This window comes from Triticum dicoccoides, chromosome 1B, assembly GCF_002162155.2.
Source record: "Triticum dicoccoides isolate Atlit2015 ecotype Zavitan chromosome 1B, WEW_v2.0, whole genome shotgun sequence".
Classification (NCBI taxonomy): Eukaryota; Viridiplantae; Streptophyta; class Magnoliopsida; order Poales; family Poaceae; genus Triticum; species Triticum dicoccoides.
The window spans coordinates 130,116,356-130,136,746 of NC_041381.1; the positions used below are offsets into that span (position 1 = coordinate 130,116,356).

General features: G+C 49.0%; 1 protein-coding gene and 1 pseudogene across 1 annotated transcript; one reads left to right on the plus strand and one right to left on the minus strand.

Annotated features, from left to right (window-relative positions):
• The window catches only part of LOC119323318, a 30,992-nt pseudogene extending 23,475 nt beyond the window's left edge, over window positions 1-7,517 (plus strand).
• Window positions 7,518-12,071: 4,554 nt separating this feature from the next.
• Window positions 12,072-19,541, minus strand: LOC119323306. The gene is made up of 2 exons (XM_037596919.1): window positions 19,251-19,541; window positions 12,072-13,794 (listed from the first exon to the last, which is right to left on the minus strand). Exons 1-2 carry the CDS (start codon window positions 19,298-19,300, stop codon window positions 12,255-12,257), a joined length of 1,590 nt encoding a protein of 529 aa, XP_037452816.1. The 5' UTR covers window positions 19,301-19,541; the 3' UTR covers window positions 12,072-12,254.
• Between the last annotated feature and the right edge of the window lie 850 nt (window positions 19,542-20,391).

Genomic DNA, 20,391 nt, shown 5'->3' on the forward strand with positions numbered 1-20,391 from the left:
GAAAAAGGCAAAGTAACATATGTAGATTGTTTGTTAATGGCAAAGGCATTTTCTGAAAGTATTGGTAGGAACTGGCAAATGCAGCAACAATATGCAATGCACTGCTTTTATCATCATGTAATTCTGTGTCGTTATTTCATCAGCGGAAACACGGAGCCTTTGAGGTAGATGAAGAGCTCAACTCAACGATTGCCGAGACTGAAGTACTTTGGCGGGTAAACTTTGAGAAATTTATATTCTGTCTAAAGAAGAAGGTATGTTGCTGTTATCATAGCTACTATGGGTAGCATATTTATGTAGGTGTCTTCATCTTCTTTTTATCTGCAGCCAAAGTGAAATGAAATTTGTACAGTAAAAAGAGGACAACTCTAAGAAAAAGAATGTACTTCTTTGTGAACATATAAGAGCTTCTGCACTATATTGAATCAATATTGGTACATAGCCATGGCACCTTAGTGAAAACCGCACACTTTTTACTCTAACATGTTGCGCCCCCGTTCTTCTCTACTCCTACCCAGTCATCTCTCTCTCTCTCTTTCTCTCTCTCTCTCTCTCTCTCTCTCTCTCTCTCTCAATACGACTGCCGCTGGTATATCTCCTGAAACCAAGCTGATCATGAACAATGGAAGCACAAATCCAGTCAGTGATCTTTGGGGTCGATGACATCTTGACAATGTCCTTGACCATGGAGATGATCTTGCAGACAATACCGAGTTTTGTGGCGTGGGGATGAGTCTGAGCTGCTCCTCAGAGGGGATGGGCCAGAGCTGTGAGCGACAACAGAGCCAACCGAAGTGGCAGCCGGCAGCTAGGGTGGGCATGCTGTTGTGTGAGCCATGAAGTTACTCTCTCATGCTGTGGTCGGTTTCAACTTAAGAGTTTGATGCTAGGATTTATTTTCCAGCTTGAACTTATCATTCCATTGTATAATATGGACTCAGTAGCTTCTCTGGCATCAAGCCCTAAGGGTTACCTGTCATGTATACGACCGTGTTGTTGTACTGCATCTTCCTTTTGTGCCAAAAATAAGCGAAGTTGAATGAGGAATTATTCACACAGCAGCACCCCCTGCCCCCACCCCCCATACACCCACAAAAAGATAGTAGAGAGTGCAGATTTCTCATTTTGATACATATTTTTATTTGTGTATGCATGAATGGTGCAGCTAAAGGAAGCATGCAATTCGACTTTGTTAATGCCCACTTCATATTTTCCTGCTTGTATTAAAGTTTTGTGCAGACCGAAAGAAGCCAAAGCTGAAGGTTGGCACACATCCTATCTGGGAGTCATTTTTCGAAGCTAACTTAGTTGACAGGGATACCACCAACTCTGGTAGTATATCCAGTATCCTTTAAATAGTTTTTTTTTTGAAACGTTATCCTTTCAATAGTAGATCCAGGAACACTGCAATTTTATTTTATGGCTTTACGTTCGCCTTTGGTCTTTTATGAACATAACTATTTTTGGAACCGCATTCCTGTTTTAAATTCCATCGGTTCTTGTCTTGCCTCTTGGTGGTGAGCGTTAACTAAGAAGTGCTAGTTTCTATTTGAGTTTGGATATTATCATGTGAACCTTCAGATATGAACTGTTATAGTTCGGAAGTCAAACCTTGCCACTACGCGATGGGTGCCAACCTTCAGATATTTTATTTTGGATTTACAGCTTGGCATGGTCTTGAATGAGCCAGATTAAGGAATGACGATTGCTTAGATCCAGCCGGGTATACCTGCTGCTAGGCCAATAGTGTCCCCTTCCCCTCGCGTCGCGCCCGCGAGCGACCGAGGGGACTCACCCGCCGCCGGCCTCTAGGCCTCCTCCTCCCCCTCCTTCCCCTCGCCGCCGCCGGTCTGCGCCGCCGGGCAAAGCCCGGTTGGTGGCGGCGGCGGGGCCTCGTCTCTCCCTAGCGCGGCGGAGATCGGCGCGGGCCGGCGTCCCTGCGTGGAGGCGCGCTGTTGGTCCGGGGCGGCGTGACATCTGGGCGGCTCAGCGGCGCCCTGGGCTTCCTTGGAGGCGGGGTGGGTTCTGCTCCTGGTGTGGGAGGGCCGGGGTGTGCTGTGGCGGCGGGGTGTGCTCGGGGTGGTGGCGAGGGGCGGACAGATCTGATCTGGATCGGGGTGTCTCCTCCGACTGCTGTCGTGGGCGGCACGGGCTGTGGCGGCGCGGGCTGGCCGCCTGCTGGTCGCCGGCAGATGGTGGTGGTGGTGCGGGCTGGAGGCCGGAGTCGGCGGCCGCGGCGGCTTTTCCGGATCTGGCCTCTCGGCGGCGCGGGCCGCGACGGCTAGGGCTGCGGGCGGCGGCCCTGACCAAGGCCCCCTCGGCTGGTCGGGGTGGCGGCGCAGTGGCGGTGGCTCCGGTGGTGCGTGCCGGCGGCTCCGGCTCTTGGAGCTCGCCGGGCGACGCGGTTGGGCAGCGGCCGGGCGTGGCAGTTGCTCCGGCCGTGGGCGGCGGCATGGGCAGGTCTCGATGGCCTCCCGGTGTCGTGGCGGCTTCACGGTGGCTCGATGGATCTGTCCGCGGCAACGGCCGGCTTCTCCGGCGTCGGTTTGTCTGCGTTCGGGCCGTCTCGACCTTCACCCCATCTCCTCGTCGCCCGGTCGCTGCTCCCATCAAAGGGCTGGTCCTCTCCCAGCTGCGGTCCACCGCTCGTCTCGCGCCCGTTGCCGCAGGACAGAGCTCGTCTCGCGCACGATGCAGCAGGACCGAGCTCGTCTCGCGCACGATGCAGCAGGACTAACCTCGTCCCCCTCTCGTTGCTGCAGGACCGAGCTCATCTCGCGCTTGGGGCAGCAGGTTGGGTCGGTGGATGCCAGTTCTGGCCGACCTATTGGGTCTCGACGCTGGGGGTCGCCCAGGGGCGCGAAAGGTGGGACCTTTCCGCTCGTCTCTTTCGTTGGGGTGCGACGGGTCACTAGTGAGGTGGTGTCAAGGTCTTGGATGCTGGGGCGGCGGTCCTGGTGATGGTGGTTGCGCGGTGCTCTTGGACAAAGCCCGTGCCTTGGTGCTGCCCGGTCATCATGGTCGTGTGGGCGGCGTGGTTGCCGGGGTGTGGCGTTCGGTGGCGATGATTGTTGGCCGAGGTGAAAACCTGCTCTATCTTCGGACGGACCGGCGGCGACGAAGATCGTTCCCTTCTTGAAGGCGTTGTCGCGGCTCTCATTGCCCGTCATGCGGCTCCGGGGGAAACTCTGATCCTTGGATCGGGCGGTGGCGGCGCTCCGGCGTCGTATCCTTCCTGAAGGCACCGCCTTGGAGCGCATGGTTCGTCATATGTAGCTTCATTTCTTCAGGACGGTAGTGCTAGGAGGGGTGTTGCTGCGCTCAGCGCCTATGTATCCTGTCTTGGGTGGGTGCGTGTGTTGCGGTGGCGTGGCGTGTGGTTGTACTGGATGCTTGTGGTTTGGTGCTTTATATATAAAGCGGGGCGAAAGCCTTTTTCGGTATTAAGGAATGACACATGCTAGTTTATTCCTGTGATGGCATATGCTTGTTGAAATCAAACCTTCTGTTTTAAATTCCTAGGGGGGAAATGCCATCCTTGCAAGCACTCGTGAATTATTTCCAGCAAATATAACAGTGAGTTCCCTTTTTTCAGTGACATCATCATTAAATGGTATTTCGGAGAAACTAGGACAAAAGGAAGGAGGTGCAGCAATGACATTTGATCATATAACAAGAGTTCTAGAGGATTTACGGTGTACTACTACCAGTGAAGATCCGAAAGAATTTACTTTTGGTAAGATGCTGTTGATATTTTTACTCTGCATAAGTCCGATACATGGTAAAATGCTTGACGTGGAGTCCAGTTCTAGCTTGCAAGAAATGAACTGTTATAGTTCGGAAGTCAAACCTTGCCACTACGCGATGGGTGCCACAAGGAAACTGCTTCCAGTCCAGTCCAATTCCTGGATTGAATTCTGGTGCCTTAATGTATCAGTTATATTTGAATTTGGATATTATCATGTGAACCAGTCCACACTCCGCACTTCAGATAACGAAACATGTTGATTAGTCTATACATGAAAAAGTACTATAACCATGACATCTTCCATTGTTTTCGTAATTAGTTCGAGCTTAGTTACCATTAGGTTGCTGCTACTGACGGCCTTATATTTCATGACTTGTGCTATATGCAGTGACAACACAATATTCAACCGAAGTGTGAAAAACAACTCTAAAAAATACCTGGAAATGATGTCGTAGAAACTTACTTTTCTGGTTACTTGTCTTCCATTCTAAACTCTGGATGTTCAAATTTAGCATGCTGACCTTGAGTTAACATCATTTTGTAAGATTCAGAAACACTTGATGTTCAAATTTAGTTTGTCACCTTTGAGTGTACATCATAAGTTCTTTTTGTAAGGTTCTCATGACAGTGGTACTGTTTTTCTGTAGATTTACGCAAAATGGTTGAAGCATGTAGAAATGAGGAGGTACCAGATTATGTTACTGTTTCACAGTTTATTTGAGTTAAAAGACACTCCCCCTATCCTTTATGTACTAACAGTTCACATGAACATATCTTTTTATTGTGTGCATTATAGATCGAGTCGCTTGTGAAAAAGAAATATGGGCAAGAAGCTTTTACAATCTTTAGGCTATTGGTCACACAAGGTTGTGCAGTTGAAACAGATCAAGTAAGTACTCTTGTACATTGAGGACATTCTAGGACTATGCTCTGTTATTGTTGTCAATCCCTTTGGGTTAAGAAAGCTTCTGTTATGCATTAAATTTAGTTGTGTGATCCTGTTTTACGAATTTTTTATTTGACGACATGGCTTCCTGTTGCAAATTGCACTGCACAGTACTAAACTTTGATTGCAAATGTGCAGATTATTGACACGACAATTCTTGACAAGCAGATTGTTCATTCAACTTTGTACAAACTATGGAATGATGGGTACATAGATACAGAGGTCTGTCTCCTAGTTCCATCAAAAAGCAGTATTTTTGTTTGGAGGGCAGAGAGAATAACAATGATAAACCTCCTTCCTTTAAATGTTATTTGTGCGGTTTATCTGAAAGATAACTTCACTGCTTTGATGATCTACTATTTTACTATACCAGGCAGGTGGCCCGTAATAGCTTTACAACATCATGTACTTATGATATATTGCATTACTTCCATCATAAATCTGCATACATGTATAGACATTTATGCAATTTTACAAGGCTATTTGACCATTTGGGACAAAGCTTGTAAACAAACTTGATAAATTAGTTAATACAGGAGGAAGTGTCTAAAGGTTTCTTGACACATTAAGTACTTCAACGCAAATAGCATCCAGTTATATGTACTAGAGGAATTCCTAGTTATGTGAATGGTGCTCAAACACCTTAACCACACTATTTAACTTAGAAGTTTTGCAACTGGTAATACCACAAAAGTGTAGAACTTCTTGCACCCATAAGTTACATCAGCTTAAGAGCGTATCTAGCAGCTTCTGTAAACACTCAATTCCTTCAAATGGTTTTAGGGAATGTCTGTAAGATTCCTTATAAATCCATTCCTTTCTAAAAATATCTCTTCCATTCCTTACAAACTTGTTGGGAGCCCGCCATGGTGTGTCCTGCGCTGGCGTCTGATGGCAGCCTGCAGGGAGGCTTGGACGGGGCCCGGAACATGCACGGGGGGAGGAGCTGGCCGGGGGACTTTGATTCGTACTCCCTGAGGCCAGCGTTGAGTCTTGGATGGGGCCGGGACGTGCGCGGTGGAGGCTGGAGCTACCTACATCGGCGGCAGGACGAATCGGGAGTGGCGTGGGCGAGTGTGGGAGGGGAACAGCGGTTCGCGCGAGGGTGATGGGTAGGATACAGAACACATAATTTGTTATGTAAATTTGCAGAAAAAAATCGAGTCTTAGGGAAGATCCTTAAGAAAATTAAGGATAAAGAATATGATAGGGGAAGGAGAGCCTTGGCGCAGTAGTAAAGCTGTTGCCTTGTGACCATGAGGTCAAGGGTTTGAGTCCTGGAAACAACTTCTTGCAGAAATGTAGGGAAAAACTACGTACAAAAGACCCAAAGTGGTCGGACCCTTCCCCGGACCCTGCGCAAGCGGGAGCTACATGCACTGGGCTGCCCTTTTTAAAAGAATTGGATAGGGAATCTGGTAGAGTGTGTATTTTCCTTGTAGTTGCAAATTCGAAGGATGGATGGGTTATAAGGAATCTTCTAGGGAGTCTCTAATGCTGCATTTGCATAGTTGGAACTATGCATAAATAATGCATGTGAAAGTGATTTTATTGGACCGCCACAGGAGAAAATTGCTGGAAATAGGAAGTTGGATGCATCTGCTACTGCTGTTTTTGTGCTTCTGTTTTACTCCAAATAAATGTTTACGTCAGATGCTAGACAAAATGACATGTTTTTAAGTCACATAGAACAGTATCCTTGCTCCAGACAAGTGACTCATGGCAGAGTTATCGTCTGACACAATTTTCCTACAGCAAATTTCAAGTTTCAGTTTCTTTCCTGAAGCAATAGTTCAGAACTTTCACACTACTGCAGCTCTGCTACCTCAGTTTCAAGCTAACCTAAAAGAATTGACTACTCTTATGCTTAAAGCTAGGAGAGCTTGTGTAGTAAATTACAGGATATCTATATGCATGGTATATTGCTATACTGCAAGTTCATAAGCAACAAAAATATGCCTCATTTTATGCTTCTGTTCACAATAATCCATTATGTTTACAGAAAATCGCTTCGGCAGCAGGAACAGGGTACGCACAGTTTTTTGTATGGAGAGCCAGAAATACATTTCATGAACAGTTCATCGATAATCTCTACCATGCTGCTTTGAACTTGCGCCAGATGGTGAATTACATTGCTGAACTTCTACTCGAGGTTATCATCTCACCATTACAGTTTCTTAGCTGCCAGATGATTTTTCTGAACAAAACATTATTTATTAGTTTTACATATCATGAATTCATGATGCACGTCAGGATTGGTTGCTCTATGCCCCATATGTTTATGATCATAGTCCATACATGAATATATAGTGTATTTGTGCCATATCATAGTTGCAATTCAGTATGTTTGTTTCTTTAACGAGTCACAAATGATGTGCAATGTGCATTCGTCGTAACAAGAATAATGTATGTCTGCAATATGGGATTTTGCAGGAACATGGCCTAGTTGCCACCATGCCATCTTACTAAATGAATTTTTACCATGTTGAAACTATTTTGCTGGCTTGAAGCAGATTTTACTTGTACAGATGTGTGTAACCTCACCTCAACTCACGAATTGTTTAAATATCATGTGTTGCAGGGTTCGAAGGACGAAACGAAGCTGCGGAACAGAAAGAACAATTTGGTCCTAGCTCTCACTAGACATGATGACTCTCTCATGCTGTTCCATGATTTTTGAAAACACTGGAGCTGGGTGTTACGGTATATATAAATGTAAAAAGGAAAACAGACTGAAGTTGGGCGACTGAGTTAATGTATCTTAGGTGATAAGTATATTTTTCTTCGTTATGGCATTTTGGTGATGTCTACAATACTACCCTAGTCCAGCACGTTCCATCTCTCCTTGCTTGTCTGGTTTCTTATATGCAAACTCCACATGCAATAATTTCTTCTTCCTTCGCCAAGATTGTGTTGGAAAATTCTAGTTCAATGGCTACATTTTGGTAATGTCCAGCATGCAATTGATCTGGTGTTGATTTTCCACTTGTATGTCACGCCATCTTTGTGACCTGTGAAAGTTTCAAGTGGTTGTGCCTTTTTGCGGCTTGACGAAGGCACGCACTCTCTTCACTTGGTCCCGTCTCCCGTGTCACTTCCACCGCCTCGTTGGACAACGCCATCCGAGCTTCTAGGCCCGTGATGGCCTCCATGTTAGAAACGTAGCGGTTGGGGCCGATAGCGATCCTTAACCTCTATGCATATGGACGTCAGACAATGCCCACAACTCGGTGATTCTGTGATCGTCCACATTGGCAGGAGGCGCGGGATCCCGCTCAAAACCAAGACCGCGGGCTCCAAGAATAGGGTTGGTGCTGGCCCTAGGGCAGTGAGGGGGCTAGAAGAAGGTTCCACAAATGGGGCGGGTGGATGAACCGGGATCTTGATAGGTACGAGTGTGAGCTCCACAAATGGGTGGCACCAAGCGGCGGGAACAGGCACGGCCTCCGGCACGGCTTCGACGGAATTTGCCATTGGTAGTTAGTGTGGTCAAGTGAGAGCAGGGTAAGAGCTTACGAGGCAACACTGGTGAAGGAAGGATACTATTGGTTTGTCATCGATCTCGCGCGATTGATGCGCTTTGCAACGAACCACCGTATAACATCACATGCCAATATTTAAGGGAACATATACATCATCACATGAACGTGTGTGCATTTGGAGCCGGCCAGACAATGCGTCCAAGTTATCTATATCTCTACTACGTACAAGATACTAAGCAGCACGTTGCCCGCCAACCAAAGATGAATAACCACTTGGAAGGACGACAAGGATAAAATAGGATACAAAAAGTAATTAACAATGTACATATATACATACATACACATAAGGATGTAAACATTTCATTTTTCCAACTTAGTGAGAATACTTATGGCAATACGAAACATAAGGCAATTTACAGACAAAACAACAGGCCAATGTTTGAAGGAGTTGGGGTTTTCCGTGTTTACTACCCACGCAGAGGAGACCAAATGTGCGGCTAGGCCGCTAGGGTTTAGAATTTATTTGACTAAACCTGGAATGAGCAATACAATATCACGGTAATCTGATGGCACACTGTCCTGTGACGAAAAAGGGCGATGCAGGTTAATTTGTATTTTTTTTTTGCAGGAAAACTTTGGATTTATTCATCTTCAATCATGGTGGCATACTATCAGCCTTTTTGTGTTTTACATTTATCTGCTACCTGAATTACAGTTAATTTCACCTTTGTATTTTTTAGTCACGCACCTATATTAGTGGTAGTTATTTGATTTTTTTTTAGAAAGCTTGATGTTATCTCGATGTCTCCATTGTTTCTGTTCAGGCTGTGCAGGAACTCCTTGGAGTAATTTTTGAACCATAGCCATTCATTGTTACTGTGTATTTTTCTAAACTATTTACATTGTAAACAAAGATGTAGTTCACAAGCTAGGATACAGTAACTTTTGAAGCATAGCCATTTATTGTTACAGTGTATTTCTGAACTATTTACAGTGTAAACAAAGTTGTAATTCACAAGATAGGATACATTAATTTTTAAACCATAGCCATTCATTGTTACAGTGTATTTCTGAACTATTTATACGTCAACAAAAATGTATAATTCACAAGCTAGGATACAATAATTTTTGAACCATAGCTATTCATTGTTATAGTGTATTTCCGAACTATTTACAGTGTCAACAAAGATGTAATTTACAAGGTAGGATACAATAATTCTTTTGAACATAGCTATTCATTGTTATAGTGTATTTCCAAACTATTTACAGTGTCAATAAAGATATAATTTAAAAGTTAGGATACAATATTTTTTTGAACATAGTCATACAATGTCACAGCATGTCTGAACTTTTAGCAATGATTGAGTAAACTTTTGACAGTGCTTTTTCTATATATTTTGATAGTAATTATCATGCACAACTATAGTAAATTTGAACCATAGATCTAGGTGTCTTTACCAGTCAAGACTTTACAATTTTAACTGATTGCTTATGACAGTAACTAGGAGGTGTTTTTCATGTAGATTGACAACTGTCTTATTTTTTATTTTTTTACAGTATCCTGGTTTCCAGTGCTAGGTGTAATGTAAGTATGTAACAAATGCTTCAGTGTGTTTCTGCTCCTTAACTGTTAAAGTTGCTGCAGTTCACAGTATGTACAGATCGATCTAAATTTACAGTGGCAATAAAGCACATTTACAGTGTGTTTCAAACATCTAGGCTAGCCGACACATTATGCTCATTAACTAGGCTAGCCGACACATTATGCTCATTAAACGATCTAGCAACAACATATGCATTATTTGCATCTACGTAAGTGAATCGGGTATTCATATTACCTTTGTAGATTGCAAACCCTGGATGACGATCTCTTCGTAGCAAGAAGGGCTGGAGATCGTTCAAAGCTTCATCCCCAGCGGGGTCGCCATAAAGTGTGTTCACACACAAACACGTCATCGTGTACTTCCAATGCCGAGGGTGGTGCACCGCAGCTCACGTCAAAGGAGATCCGTCCGAAAGCGTGGTACGCAAGCAATCCGCCGGGCGCTATTGATGACCCGAAACCCCACACGCCCGGGAGGGACCCCGTCAGGGTACGCGGTGCGGCTATGGGCTGCTCTAGGTCGACCTGGCCGCCGCTAGAGCCTCGTGGTTCGCCGCCCTACAACAAGAAGAACAGACGAAAAACAAGGAAGAACAAGAACTAGGGTTAAGGAGAAAAGGTAAAAGATAAAAAGTGGTAGATGATTTAATCGATTGTGTGTTGTTCAATTGGCCGTCACCCTTAGGTATATAAGAGGCGGATGGACTTCCCGTACAAGAAAAAGACTCTAAATCACGTCCAAATCTTTCCAAAATTAACCGAACTCGGATTTAGGTAAGTCTGGAACATCAGTTCGGTTTTTAGGTCCCACAGGGCACAGACGACCTCGGATGGAGATGAGCCCAAGAGTAAATTTGACCGTTTCGACGAGAAGAATAACTTTTGTGTTGAATGTTTTTCGATTATAAACAATCTTGAGCGCCGAATCTCTCACGCAAAACAGCCGATTGGTGGCGCTACCTATCAGACACGTGTCTGTTGGGGCGCGCCATATTTCTCCTCCTGACAGGCCTGCATTCCGATGGCTCTAACTTTTGCATACGAACTCGGATTGGAACGATTTTTATATAAAAATCAACCATTCTTATGAGACGCACAACTTTCGTGTTGAAACGTTTTCCATCAGAGGCCATCTTAATTGAGTTTTATGCCATTCTTTAATCGAGTGTCAACATGAGCATCTCTGAACTTGTCATAACTATTGCATAAGAGCTCCGTTTTAGACCATGTTCATATCCATTTTGATCTTCTTAGAGAGAGCCATCCGGAGGTGACCTCCAATCATAAGTTTAAATTAGTCTTGATGTAACTTAAAGCTACTCTCTATGATTGTGCCACTTTTGAGCGTCAACAGTAGTCTTTCCTTTGAGATCATTGATCACACCCACTGCTTATATTGGCACCGCCGGTGCTATAATCTCCACCACATCCTCAGCCTCTTCCACCTTTGTCATCTGCCTTGGCCAACCAAGCTCAAGAGGAACTTTCCTCCTATGGAAGGCTCTTGCCCCATATTATGGGCGCCTAGATGGACCACTTCCTCAACCCCGAGAGCCCGGCATCACCGGCCATCATTACCGTCACCACAGATAGGAAGAGGAGATGGAGTTCGTCTACGTCGCACGCTCCCAATGGCTTGCTCATCAGCAGCAGGTCCTCGGCTACCTGATGAGGTCGTTCTCCCGTGAAATCATGCGCATGGGTCGTCACTCTTCAGTCCCCAACCGAGGTATGGAGTTTCATCAACAAAATGTGCGCCTCACAAACGGCAACCCAATTTTTCAATGTCAGAATTGCTCTCACTAATATGCAAAAGAGCAATCTCAGCATGAGGTAATTCCAGCAGGAAGCACTAAATGAGCAAGTGAAGAACATATGGAAGGATGTTTCAAGCACATCCGTGGGGCACAAGAGACATGAGTGATCCTCGCCAATATCAAAATGCCTTCAACCAACATTAACCAGGCAAAAACCTTGTGTCTCATCATGCACTTGGACTTCTAGATACTAGTTATATAGGCAGGAGCGATGATATCTTTGAAACAGAAAGCAACTTCTTGTCTTGAAAAGCACATCTCGCAGACACATGATCCAATAATCAGAAACTAGAGGATCAAGAACCAGATCATTAACCAAAACATTCAAGTTGTCCAACTCATCTCTGGACTGAATGGATAAAGGTAGATGGAAGTTATCCCAGGGACTTGGATTTGCAGTAAATTGTGCCACACAGCCATCTTCCTTGAAAGTAAAAGAAAACAAATGGGGGCAAAGTGGCTTGAAAAAACAACTTCTTGTCTTTCAGTTACACGGCATACAAGTCAAATGAGACGTACATAGCGCACACTTCTTTCAGTTACAGAGCAGCATATAAATCAAATGAGACGTACATCCATCGGTCAATCTAGTTTCTCAAAGAGCATCCAGAATCATCAAGCATCACAATACATAATCTATACTAAGAAGAGATTTAGCTCAGCCTAGCAGCACTTCAATTTGGGGTGTCGAAGTCGAACAGCAGTCCAGGACGGCAAGTTTCTCCTCGTTGCTCCAGGTGCTTTGCTTGCTCACCATCTCCCAGTCCCAGGGGCCCCCCTTGTCCTCGACATGACCATGCTTGAACACCGCTACACGGCGCAGCGCCGTCGAAGTATCCACGGCGAACCTCACGAGGTACATTAGCTGATGATGTATCCTGCTCGTGCTCTGAAAGCCAACAACCACCAGCTCCTTCAAATGGCGGTGGCGCTGCCAAGAAGATGATGATGATGGCTGCTGCATCTGCAAGTAGGAGGAGATATTCTGACGACCTGGCTCCTCCACATGTTGGCACTGGGACTGGGAAACATGAACATGAAGACTCTCCAGCAGTGGTGCTGCCTGGATGAGGATGCGCGGCCATGAGACATCCCAGGAGGATGGCACATCCGCAACAAGCAGCTTCTTCAGATTGGGCATCAGAGAAAACTGATTCTTCAGATTGGGCAGAATCCACATCTCTGGCCCAGTAAAGCGCAGAATGAGATTCCTCAAGCTGATGGCCACGTCTTTCAACGAGAGCATGAACAACGCAATCAAGTGGTTCACAATGGAGTGGTTGTCCAGTGGTCCAATGGAGAAGACGAGGCTCACATGCGCAAGGCAAGGGACGTCGGCGTCGGAGCACAACAGAACCCTGGCATCCACGGCAGTGAGGCTCTCGAGCTTGGGGAGAGAGCGGAGCTTGACCGTCATCAACGGGCCGTCAGCGACAAGCTCTCTGATTTCTGACATGGGCGCGTCGAACACCACCCAACGGGCTGTATCCTTGTCGAAGGAGCAGGAGACGAGATGCAGAACCCGCAGCTGCGGGCACGCGGCGACCACGCCCTCGTAGACGGCCGCAGGTGTGGAGCAGGGCAGGTCCCGCAGCAGGAGCGTGGTGAGCGCGGTGAACCCCTCCAGCGGCGGGGGCAGGCAGTTGACGAGCTTGAGGCTTCGGAGGCGGGACTCCCCGGGCTTCCTGCTGATGCGACCACGGGGGAACGTGTAGACCGGACGAAGATGTGTGATCGGCTCCGTCGACTTGGCGACGACCTCGAGGTCCTCAACACCCCAGGAATCTACGGCGTCCACGACCAAGCGGTTGATGGCGGCGGAGGTGCTGAACGCGAAGAACTCGAGCGACAGCCTGCTGCACGCACGCCGGTGGCGGCGGGCTCTGAGGCTCCTGACGGAGCTGACCATGGCGCGCATGGCGCGGCGCTCGTACCGTCCGACGATGGGGCGCAGCCTCCGGCTACACCCGCGTAGCTCGTCCGATGTGACTGCCTCGTTGAGGAGGTCGAGCCACCGCCGGTAGCGCGGCGGGAGTGCGTCGGTGACCTTGAGATCCAGGGCGGGGAGCTCGCGAGGGAGGTGGGCCCAGCGCCTGCAGAGCGCGGCGGCGCCAAGCGCGCTGCGGGTGTCGAGACGGCCCACGATCTGGAGGATCAGGTCGTCGGAGAGGGCATTGAGGCGGTCCTCATCGCGCGGCCTGTTAGACTGTATTTACATATAGCTTCTGTATATGTCTTGTATATTGTATCGTACACCTTGGTGTACCCCTTATATATATATGAGATAGCCACACCCTTAACGGGTGTCGTGCAGTTTCCCAAAACCCTAAGTCTTACATGGTATCAACCCTAACCGATCCTATGTCTTCCGCTGCTGCTGCCGCCGCCGCCTCCGCCACCGCGATCGCGCCCAACTCCGTCGCCGCCGTCGCGCCGGCTTCTGTCACGGCGCCTGCGTCGCCGTTCCTCTCCTCGCGGCCCCTGGTTTCGGTCTACACCGGCCAATCTTCGATGGTAGGCGCCTCCTCGGATCAGCCACCGCCGTCGTCACCGGTCGCGCCTCCGCCGACCCTGGGGGATCCTTCGTACACCGGTCCGTGGATGGGATCGGCCACCTACGCCCCCCATGGGGCTGCTCCACTCCCGCCCGTAGGCCCCTACGGGGCGGTGCCCGTCCCCGCTGGATCGGCAGCCTACGGCCCGTACGGGGCTGCTCCACTCCCGCCCGCAGGCCCCTACGGGGCGGCGCCCGTCCCTGCCGGATCGGCGGCCTATGGCCCCTACGGGGCCGCTACTTCATCAACGGGTCACTACGGGGCGCCGCCCTACGCGCCCGCCGCGGCTGCATCTCCTGCCGCTGTTGCAGCGGCGCCCTACGCGCCCTACGCGCCTTCACCTGTCGCCGCGAACGCTGGGTCGGACAGGGCCCCGCCGCCGCCATTGCCCTACGGCGGCTACTATCCTCCGGCCATGGCTGCATCTGGTGGATCATCTCACATGACCTACTACACGGCGCCTCCTCCTGCTGATCATGCCGTGGCCAGCACGCCGTTCTACTTCGCGCATCTGATCCCAGTGAAGCTGACGACGGACAATTATCTGTCATGGCGTGCACAGGTGTTGCCACTTCTCCGCAGTCGCTATCTGGAGGGCTACGTCGACGGTTCCTTGCTGTGTCCTCCACCACATCACCCGGCATACCATGCGTGGGTGGCTCAGGATCAGGCCATACTTTCGGCGATCCAGTCGTCGCTCACCGAGGCGGTGTCCTCCTTGGTTCTCTTCACTGCCACATCCCAGGAGGCGTGGTCTGCCCTTCACACTAGCTTTGCATCTCAGCAGCAGGCTCGTGCTCACACTCTTCGTACGGAGCTGGGAGAGACCAAGCTTCTTGACCTCAGCATTACCGACTACTTCGGCAAGATGACGCGTCTCGCAGACACTCTAGCCTCCATTGGTCAACCGCTTCGCAAAGAGGACTTCACCACCTTCGTCATGAACGGTCTGGATGACGACTATGATAACCTTGCTGAGAACATCAATGGCCGTGATACTCCACTTGAACCCCGTGAGCTCTACGCCCGCCTCCTTGCCACGGAACAGCGCATCAAGTCCCGCCGTACCAATCCGAGTTTCATGGCTGCCAACGCTGCCACTCGTGGAAAAGGGAAGCCCTTCAAGTCAAATGCAGCGGGCAAAACAGCACCATTGACTTTGCAGGCTCCGCGGTCGCCTGCCGCAGCCCCTTTCCCCACGACCGGGGGTGGTCGTTCGTGTGCCTGCTGCCCTTCTTGTGGCGTTCAGCTCCCTTGTCAACTGTGCAACATCCCAGGTCATGTTGCTTCCCGCTGTCATCGCCGCTTCAAGCAGGACTTCCTCGGCGTCGGCAACAATGGCAAAGGCAACGAGAAACAAGCTGCCTTGGCCACTCATGAGCCTGCTCGTCAAGCAGGCCACACTACATCATATCCCATTGATCCAACATGGTATATGGACACGGGCGCTACGAATCATTTGACGGGTGAGATGGGCAAACTCTCTGTTCAGGAGCCATACCGTGGTAATGATCAGGTTCACACCGCCAGTGGAGCAGGTATGCACATATCACATGTTGGTCAGGCCTCTCTTTTAACTCATAAACAGAAATCTCTCCATCTTCGTAATGTCCTTAGAGTTCCTTCTGCTACTCGTAGCCTATTGTCTGTTCCTCAGCTTACTCGTGATAACAATGTTTTCACTGAGTTTCATCCTTTTTATTTTTTTATCAAGGATCGGGCCACGAGGGACGTTCTGCTTAGAGGTCGTCTGCGCGATGGATTATATGCACTTGATCTGCCTTCTGCCCCTCGAGCACTCACTGGTGTCCGTGTGTCGCCTACTCATTGGCATGCACGGCTCGGCCATCCTGCCACTCCCATAGTTCGTAGTGTTCTTCATCGTCATAGTCTTCCCGTTGTGTCCAATAAAGATGTTGCCACAGTCTGTGATGCCTGTCAACAAGGCAAGAGTCATCAGCTTTCGTTTTCTGATTCGAGTCGTGTCGTCAAAACTCCACTTGAGCTTATTTATTCTGATGTATGGGGGCATGCCCAAACTTCTGTGAGCGGTCATAATTATTATGTCAGTTTTATTGATGCTTATAGTCGGTTCACTTGGCTTTATCTTATCAAACGTAAATCCGATGTGTTTGATGTGTTCCTGCAATTTCAAGCTTATGTTGAGCGTCTTCTTAAGCATAAGATTATTCATGTTCAGTCAGATTGGGGGGGTGAATATCACAACCTCAATTCCTTTTTTAATAAGCTTGGGATTTTGCATCGCGTGTCTTGTCCTCATACACATCAGCAGAATGGCACGGCTGAACGTAAGCATCGTCACATTGTCGAAACCGGTCTCACCTTACTTGCTCATGCATCAGCACCTTTTCGTTTTTGGAGTGATGCTTTTTCTACTGCCTGTTTTCTCATAAATAGGCTTCCTACACGTCTCCTTGGGATGAAAACACCACTTGAACTATTGCTTAATGAGGTTCCAGATTATACTTTTCTCAAAGTTTTTGGTTGTGCATGCTGGCCTCATCTTCGTCCTTATAATAAGCACAAGCTCGAGTTTCGGTCCAAACTTTGTGTATTTCTTGGGTATAGCTCTCTTCACAAAGGGTACAAGTGTCTTCATATTCCATCCAACCGTGTCTACATCTCGCGTGATGTTGTGTTTGACGAGAGTGTATTCCCGTTCTCGTCTTTGTCCATAACTCCCACCCCTCCAGCCTCCTCCTTGCAATCCACCCCTCCACTACCTGCTCAATTTGTTGATATTGCATATTCTCCTACGTTGTTGCCTAATCATGCTGCAGGAACGGGTCGTGGAGTTCGCCTGGAGTTGCTGGAGGAGCCGGAGCCATCAACTGCACCCGACGTGGCGAATGGCCTTGTGCATGCGCCATGCATGCCTGGACTGGACGCCTCAGCGTCGGCTCCGTCCGTGCCGGCCTCTTCTGAGGTTGGGTCGGTTCCGCCTGGGCCGGCCTTGCCCGGGCTGGTCTCCCCTGCACCGGCCTCCCCCGAGCCGGTGATTCCATCTGGGCCGGCCTCCTCCGAGCTGGTGCTCCCATCTGGGCCGGCCTCTCCTGAGCCGGTGAGCTCGCCTGGGCTGGGCTGCCGTGCCTCGGTTGGCCTTGAGCCGACTGACTCACCCATCCAGTCGCGTCTGTCGCCAGGGTCGGCCTCGCCTGGGTCGGCCTCGTCCTCGCCTGTCGTCGCTGCATCGTCACCGGCTGTGTCGGATACTTCTTCATCGCCGAGGCCGTTGCCACTGGTTGCACCACCTGCGGCCGTTCCTCTTCGACCACATACTCGCAGTCGATCCGGTATTGTGTGTCCCAAGCAACGCAAAGATGGGACGGTCGCCTGGCTTGCGGCATGTATTGCTCATGTCAAGGAAGATCCTTCGGCTGAACCGCGTCACTTCCAGGTTGCTCTCGGGATTCCTCATTGGCGTCAAGCTATGGAGCAAGAGTATCAGGCATTGTTGACAAATGGTACTTGGCAGCTTGTTCCTCCGGTCTCTGGTGTCAATGTCATTGATTCCAAGTGGGTCTTCAAGGTTAAGAAGCATGCTGATGGTTCTATTGAACGCTATAAGGCACGGTTAGTGGCGAAAGGGTTCAAGCAAAGGTATGGTCTTGACTATGAGGATACGTTCAGTCCGGTGATCAAACCAACAACTATTCGACTTCTGTTGTCCTTGGCTGTTACTCGGGGCTGGTTTCTTCGTCAGCTGGATGTTCAGAATGCCTTTCTTCATGGTGTTCTGGATGAGGAGGTTTACATGCGTCAGCCCCCTGGTTTTGTTGATCCTGCTCGTCCTCATCATCTGTGTCGCCTGGTCAAGGCGCTCTATGGGTTGAAGCAGGCTCCTCGTGCTTGGCATGCCAGATTGGGCTCTGTTCTTCGGTCACTTGGTTTTGTTCCCTCTACTGCTGACACCTCGCTCTTCCTTCTGCATCGACCTCAGGTGACGATGTATCTTCTGGTATATGTTGATGACATCATCCTCATTAGCTCCTCGGATGCTGCTACTGACTGTCTGATATCTTCCTTAAGTGGAGATTTTGCGGTGAAGGATTTAGGAATGTTGCATTACTTCCTTGGGCTGGAAGTTTCACGTTCTTCTGTTGGCTTGACACTCACACAGCATAAGTATTCGATGGACCTGTTGCGACGGGCAGGTATGCTTAAATGCAAACATGTCATGACTCCTATGTCTGCTACTGATCGTCTGTCTGCGTTTGATGGAGATCCTCTCACCTCTGATGACGCCACTGAGTATCGTAGCGTTGTTGGTGGCCTGCAGTACTTAACTATCACTCGGCCAGATCTCTCATATGCAGTCAATCGTGTCTGCCAATTTCTTCATGCTCCTCGGACTTCTCATTGGACAGCGGTGAAGCGGATTCTTCGTTATGTTTGCTTTACTGCCTCATATGGTTTGCTCCTTCAGCCAGCACCGTCTCCTACGCTTTCTGCTTTTTCAGATGCTGACTGGGCTGGTAATCCAGATGACAGGCGATCCACGGGGGGACATGCTGTCTTCTTTGGTCCTAACTTGATCGCCTGGGCTGCTCGCAAACAAGCTACAGTGTCCAGGAGTAGCACTGAAGCAGAATATAAAGCTGTTGCAAATGCTACAGCTGAGATCATATGGGTACAGTCCTTATTGAGAGAGTTGGGAGTTCCTCAAACTCAGCCGCCTGTCCTTTGGTGTGATAACATTGGAGCTACATATCTCTCATCTAATCCAGTGTTTCATGCTCGGACAAAGCACATAGAAGTTGACTATCATTTTGTACGGGAACGTGTTGCACAGAAGCTACTTCACATCAAGTTCATCTCCTCCAAAGATCAACTTGCTGACATTTTCAAGAAGCCTCTTCCACAACCTCAGTTTGTAGGCTGCATGCGCAATCTTAACATACTTTGTACTTCAGGGCATAGTTAAGATTGAGGGAGGGTGTTAGACTGTATTTACATATAGCTTCTGTATATGTCTTGTATATTGTATCGTACACCTTGGTGTACCCCTTATATATATGAGATAGACACACCCTTAATGGGTGTCGTGCAGTTTCCCAAAACCCTAAGTCTTACACGGCCGACGGAGGGAGAGCCGGCGCCGGCGAGAAGACAGATCCTTTCTAGCCATCGCTCTCCTCGGAGGAAATTTGGTGTGGCACGACTGGATGGAGGATCGGCCTAGTGGAAATATAGTGGCGATTGTCCGATGTTTGTCGGAATCGCGGGCTCTGAATGGGGATCGAAGACGGAGAGACCGCGTGGGGGCGCTGGGGAAAGCTGCCTAGCGCGCGAGAGAGAGGGGCTAATTTTCGAAGCAAAACGCGCCGTTTCTTTTCTTCTTCGGTATATTCATTTCGAAAAGGCTGAAAATCTGACGACAGACTTTTAGCATCTAGGAACGCACTTTCAACCATGTATCTTTTTGAACAAATCTCTAGGAAAGTCTGTTGGAAGGGAGAGAGGGATTTGATGGAATAGTTGTTGTATTGCTTGAGCCTCGTGGGCATATATATAGGAGTACAATGATCTACTTTGAGTACAAGACAAGCCAGAACAAATCCTAGTCTATCTCGTCTTTCCTAATAAACATTATACTCAACATCCCCCCGCAGTCACAACAGTAGCGACGCAGACTGTGAGACTGGAGAAGAATCCGAAGGCAAGCCGACGGACACCCCCCACAGTCGTAACGGCCGACGCATCGCGGAGTCGTGGCTGGAGTGGCAACCGACAAGGTTGCTCAAGCAAGGCGATAGCCCTTTGTGCCATTTGTCGAGGTAGCTGAGAGCGTGGGTGGTGGAGCCGTGGTCGAGGTAGCCGCGCGAAGAATGCCGTGGTCGATGTCGAGTCAGGGTGGCCGGTGTCGAGGAAGTTGCCGTGGAGCCGCGGGCGCAAGGGGACGCCGAGTTAGCATGGGCGCAGTGGTGTCGAAGTAGGGGTGCGCCAGGAAGATGATGTTGTTGATGGCGCGTCGCGGCGGGTTTGCCAAGCCCGGGGACACGTCGTGGACGAAGGCACGGACCGGTGTTGCCAGCACCGGGCATGCGTAGACGGACGAAGACGAAGTTGACGAAGCGCCACACCAGGCTTGCCAGGCCTAGGGACACGTCGTGGATGAATGCACGCGGCGGTGTTGCCAGCACCGGGCATGCGAAGACTGGGACCTACACGAGCTGTACGCCATGTCGAAGAAGTCGGAGAGGCCAGCAGAGAAGAACT

Bases quoted from the DNA above. Each gene is read 5' to 3' on its own strand.
- LOC119323306 (XM_037596919.1), bottom strand. From the start codon at position 19,300: ATGGCTAGAAAGGATCTGTCTTCTCGCCGGCGCCGGCTCTCCCTCCGT. The intron at 13,795-19,250 runs GCCGTGTAAGAC...ACAGTCTAACAG, and splicing joins CGCCGGCTCTCCCTCCGTCG to GCCGCGCGATGAGGACCGCC.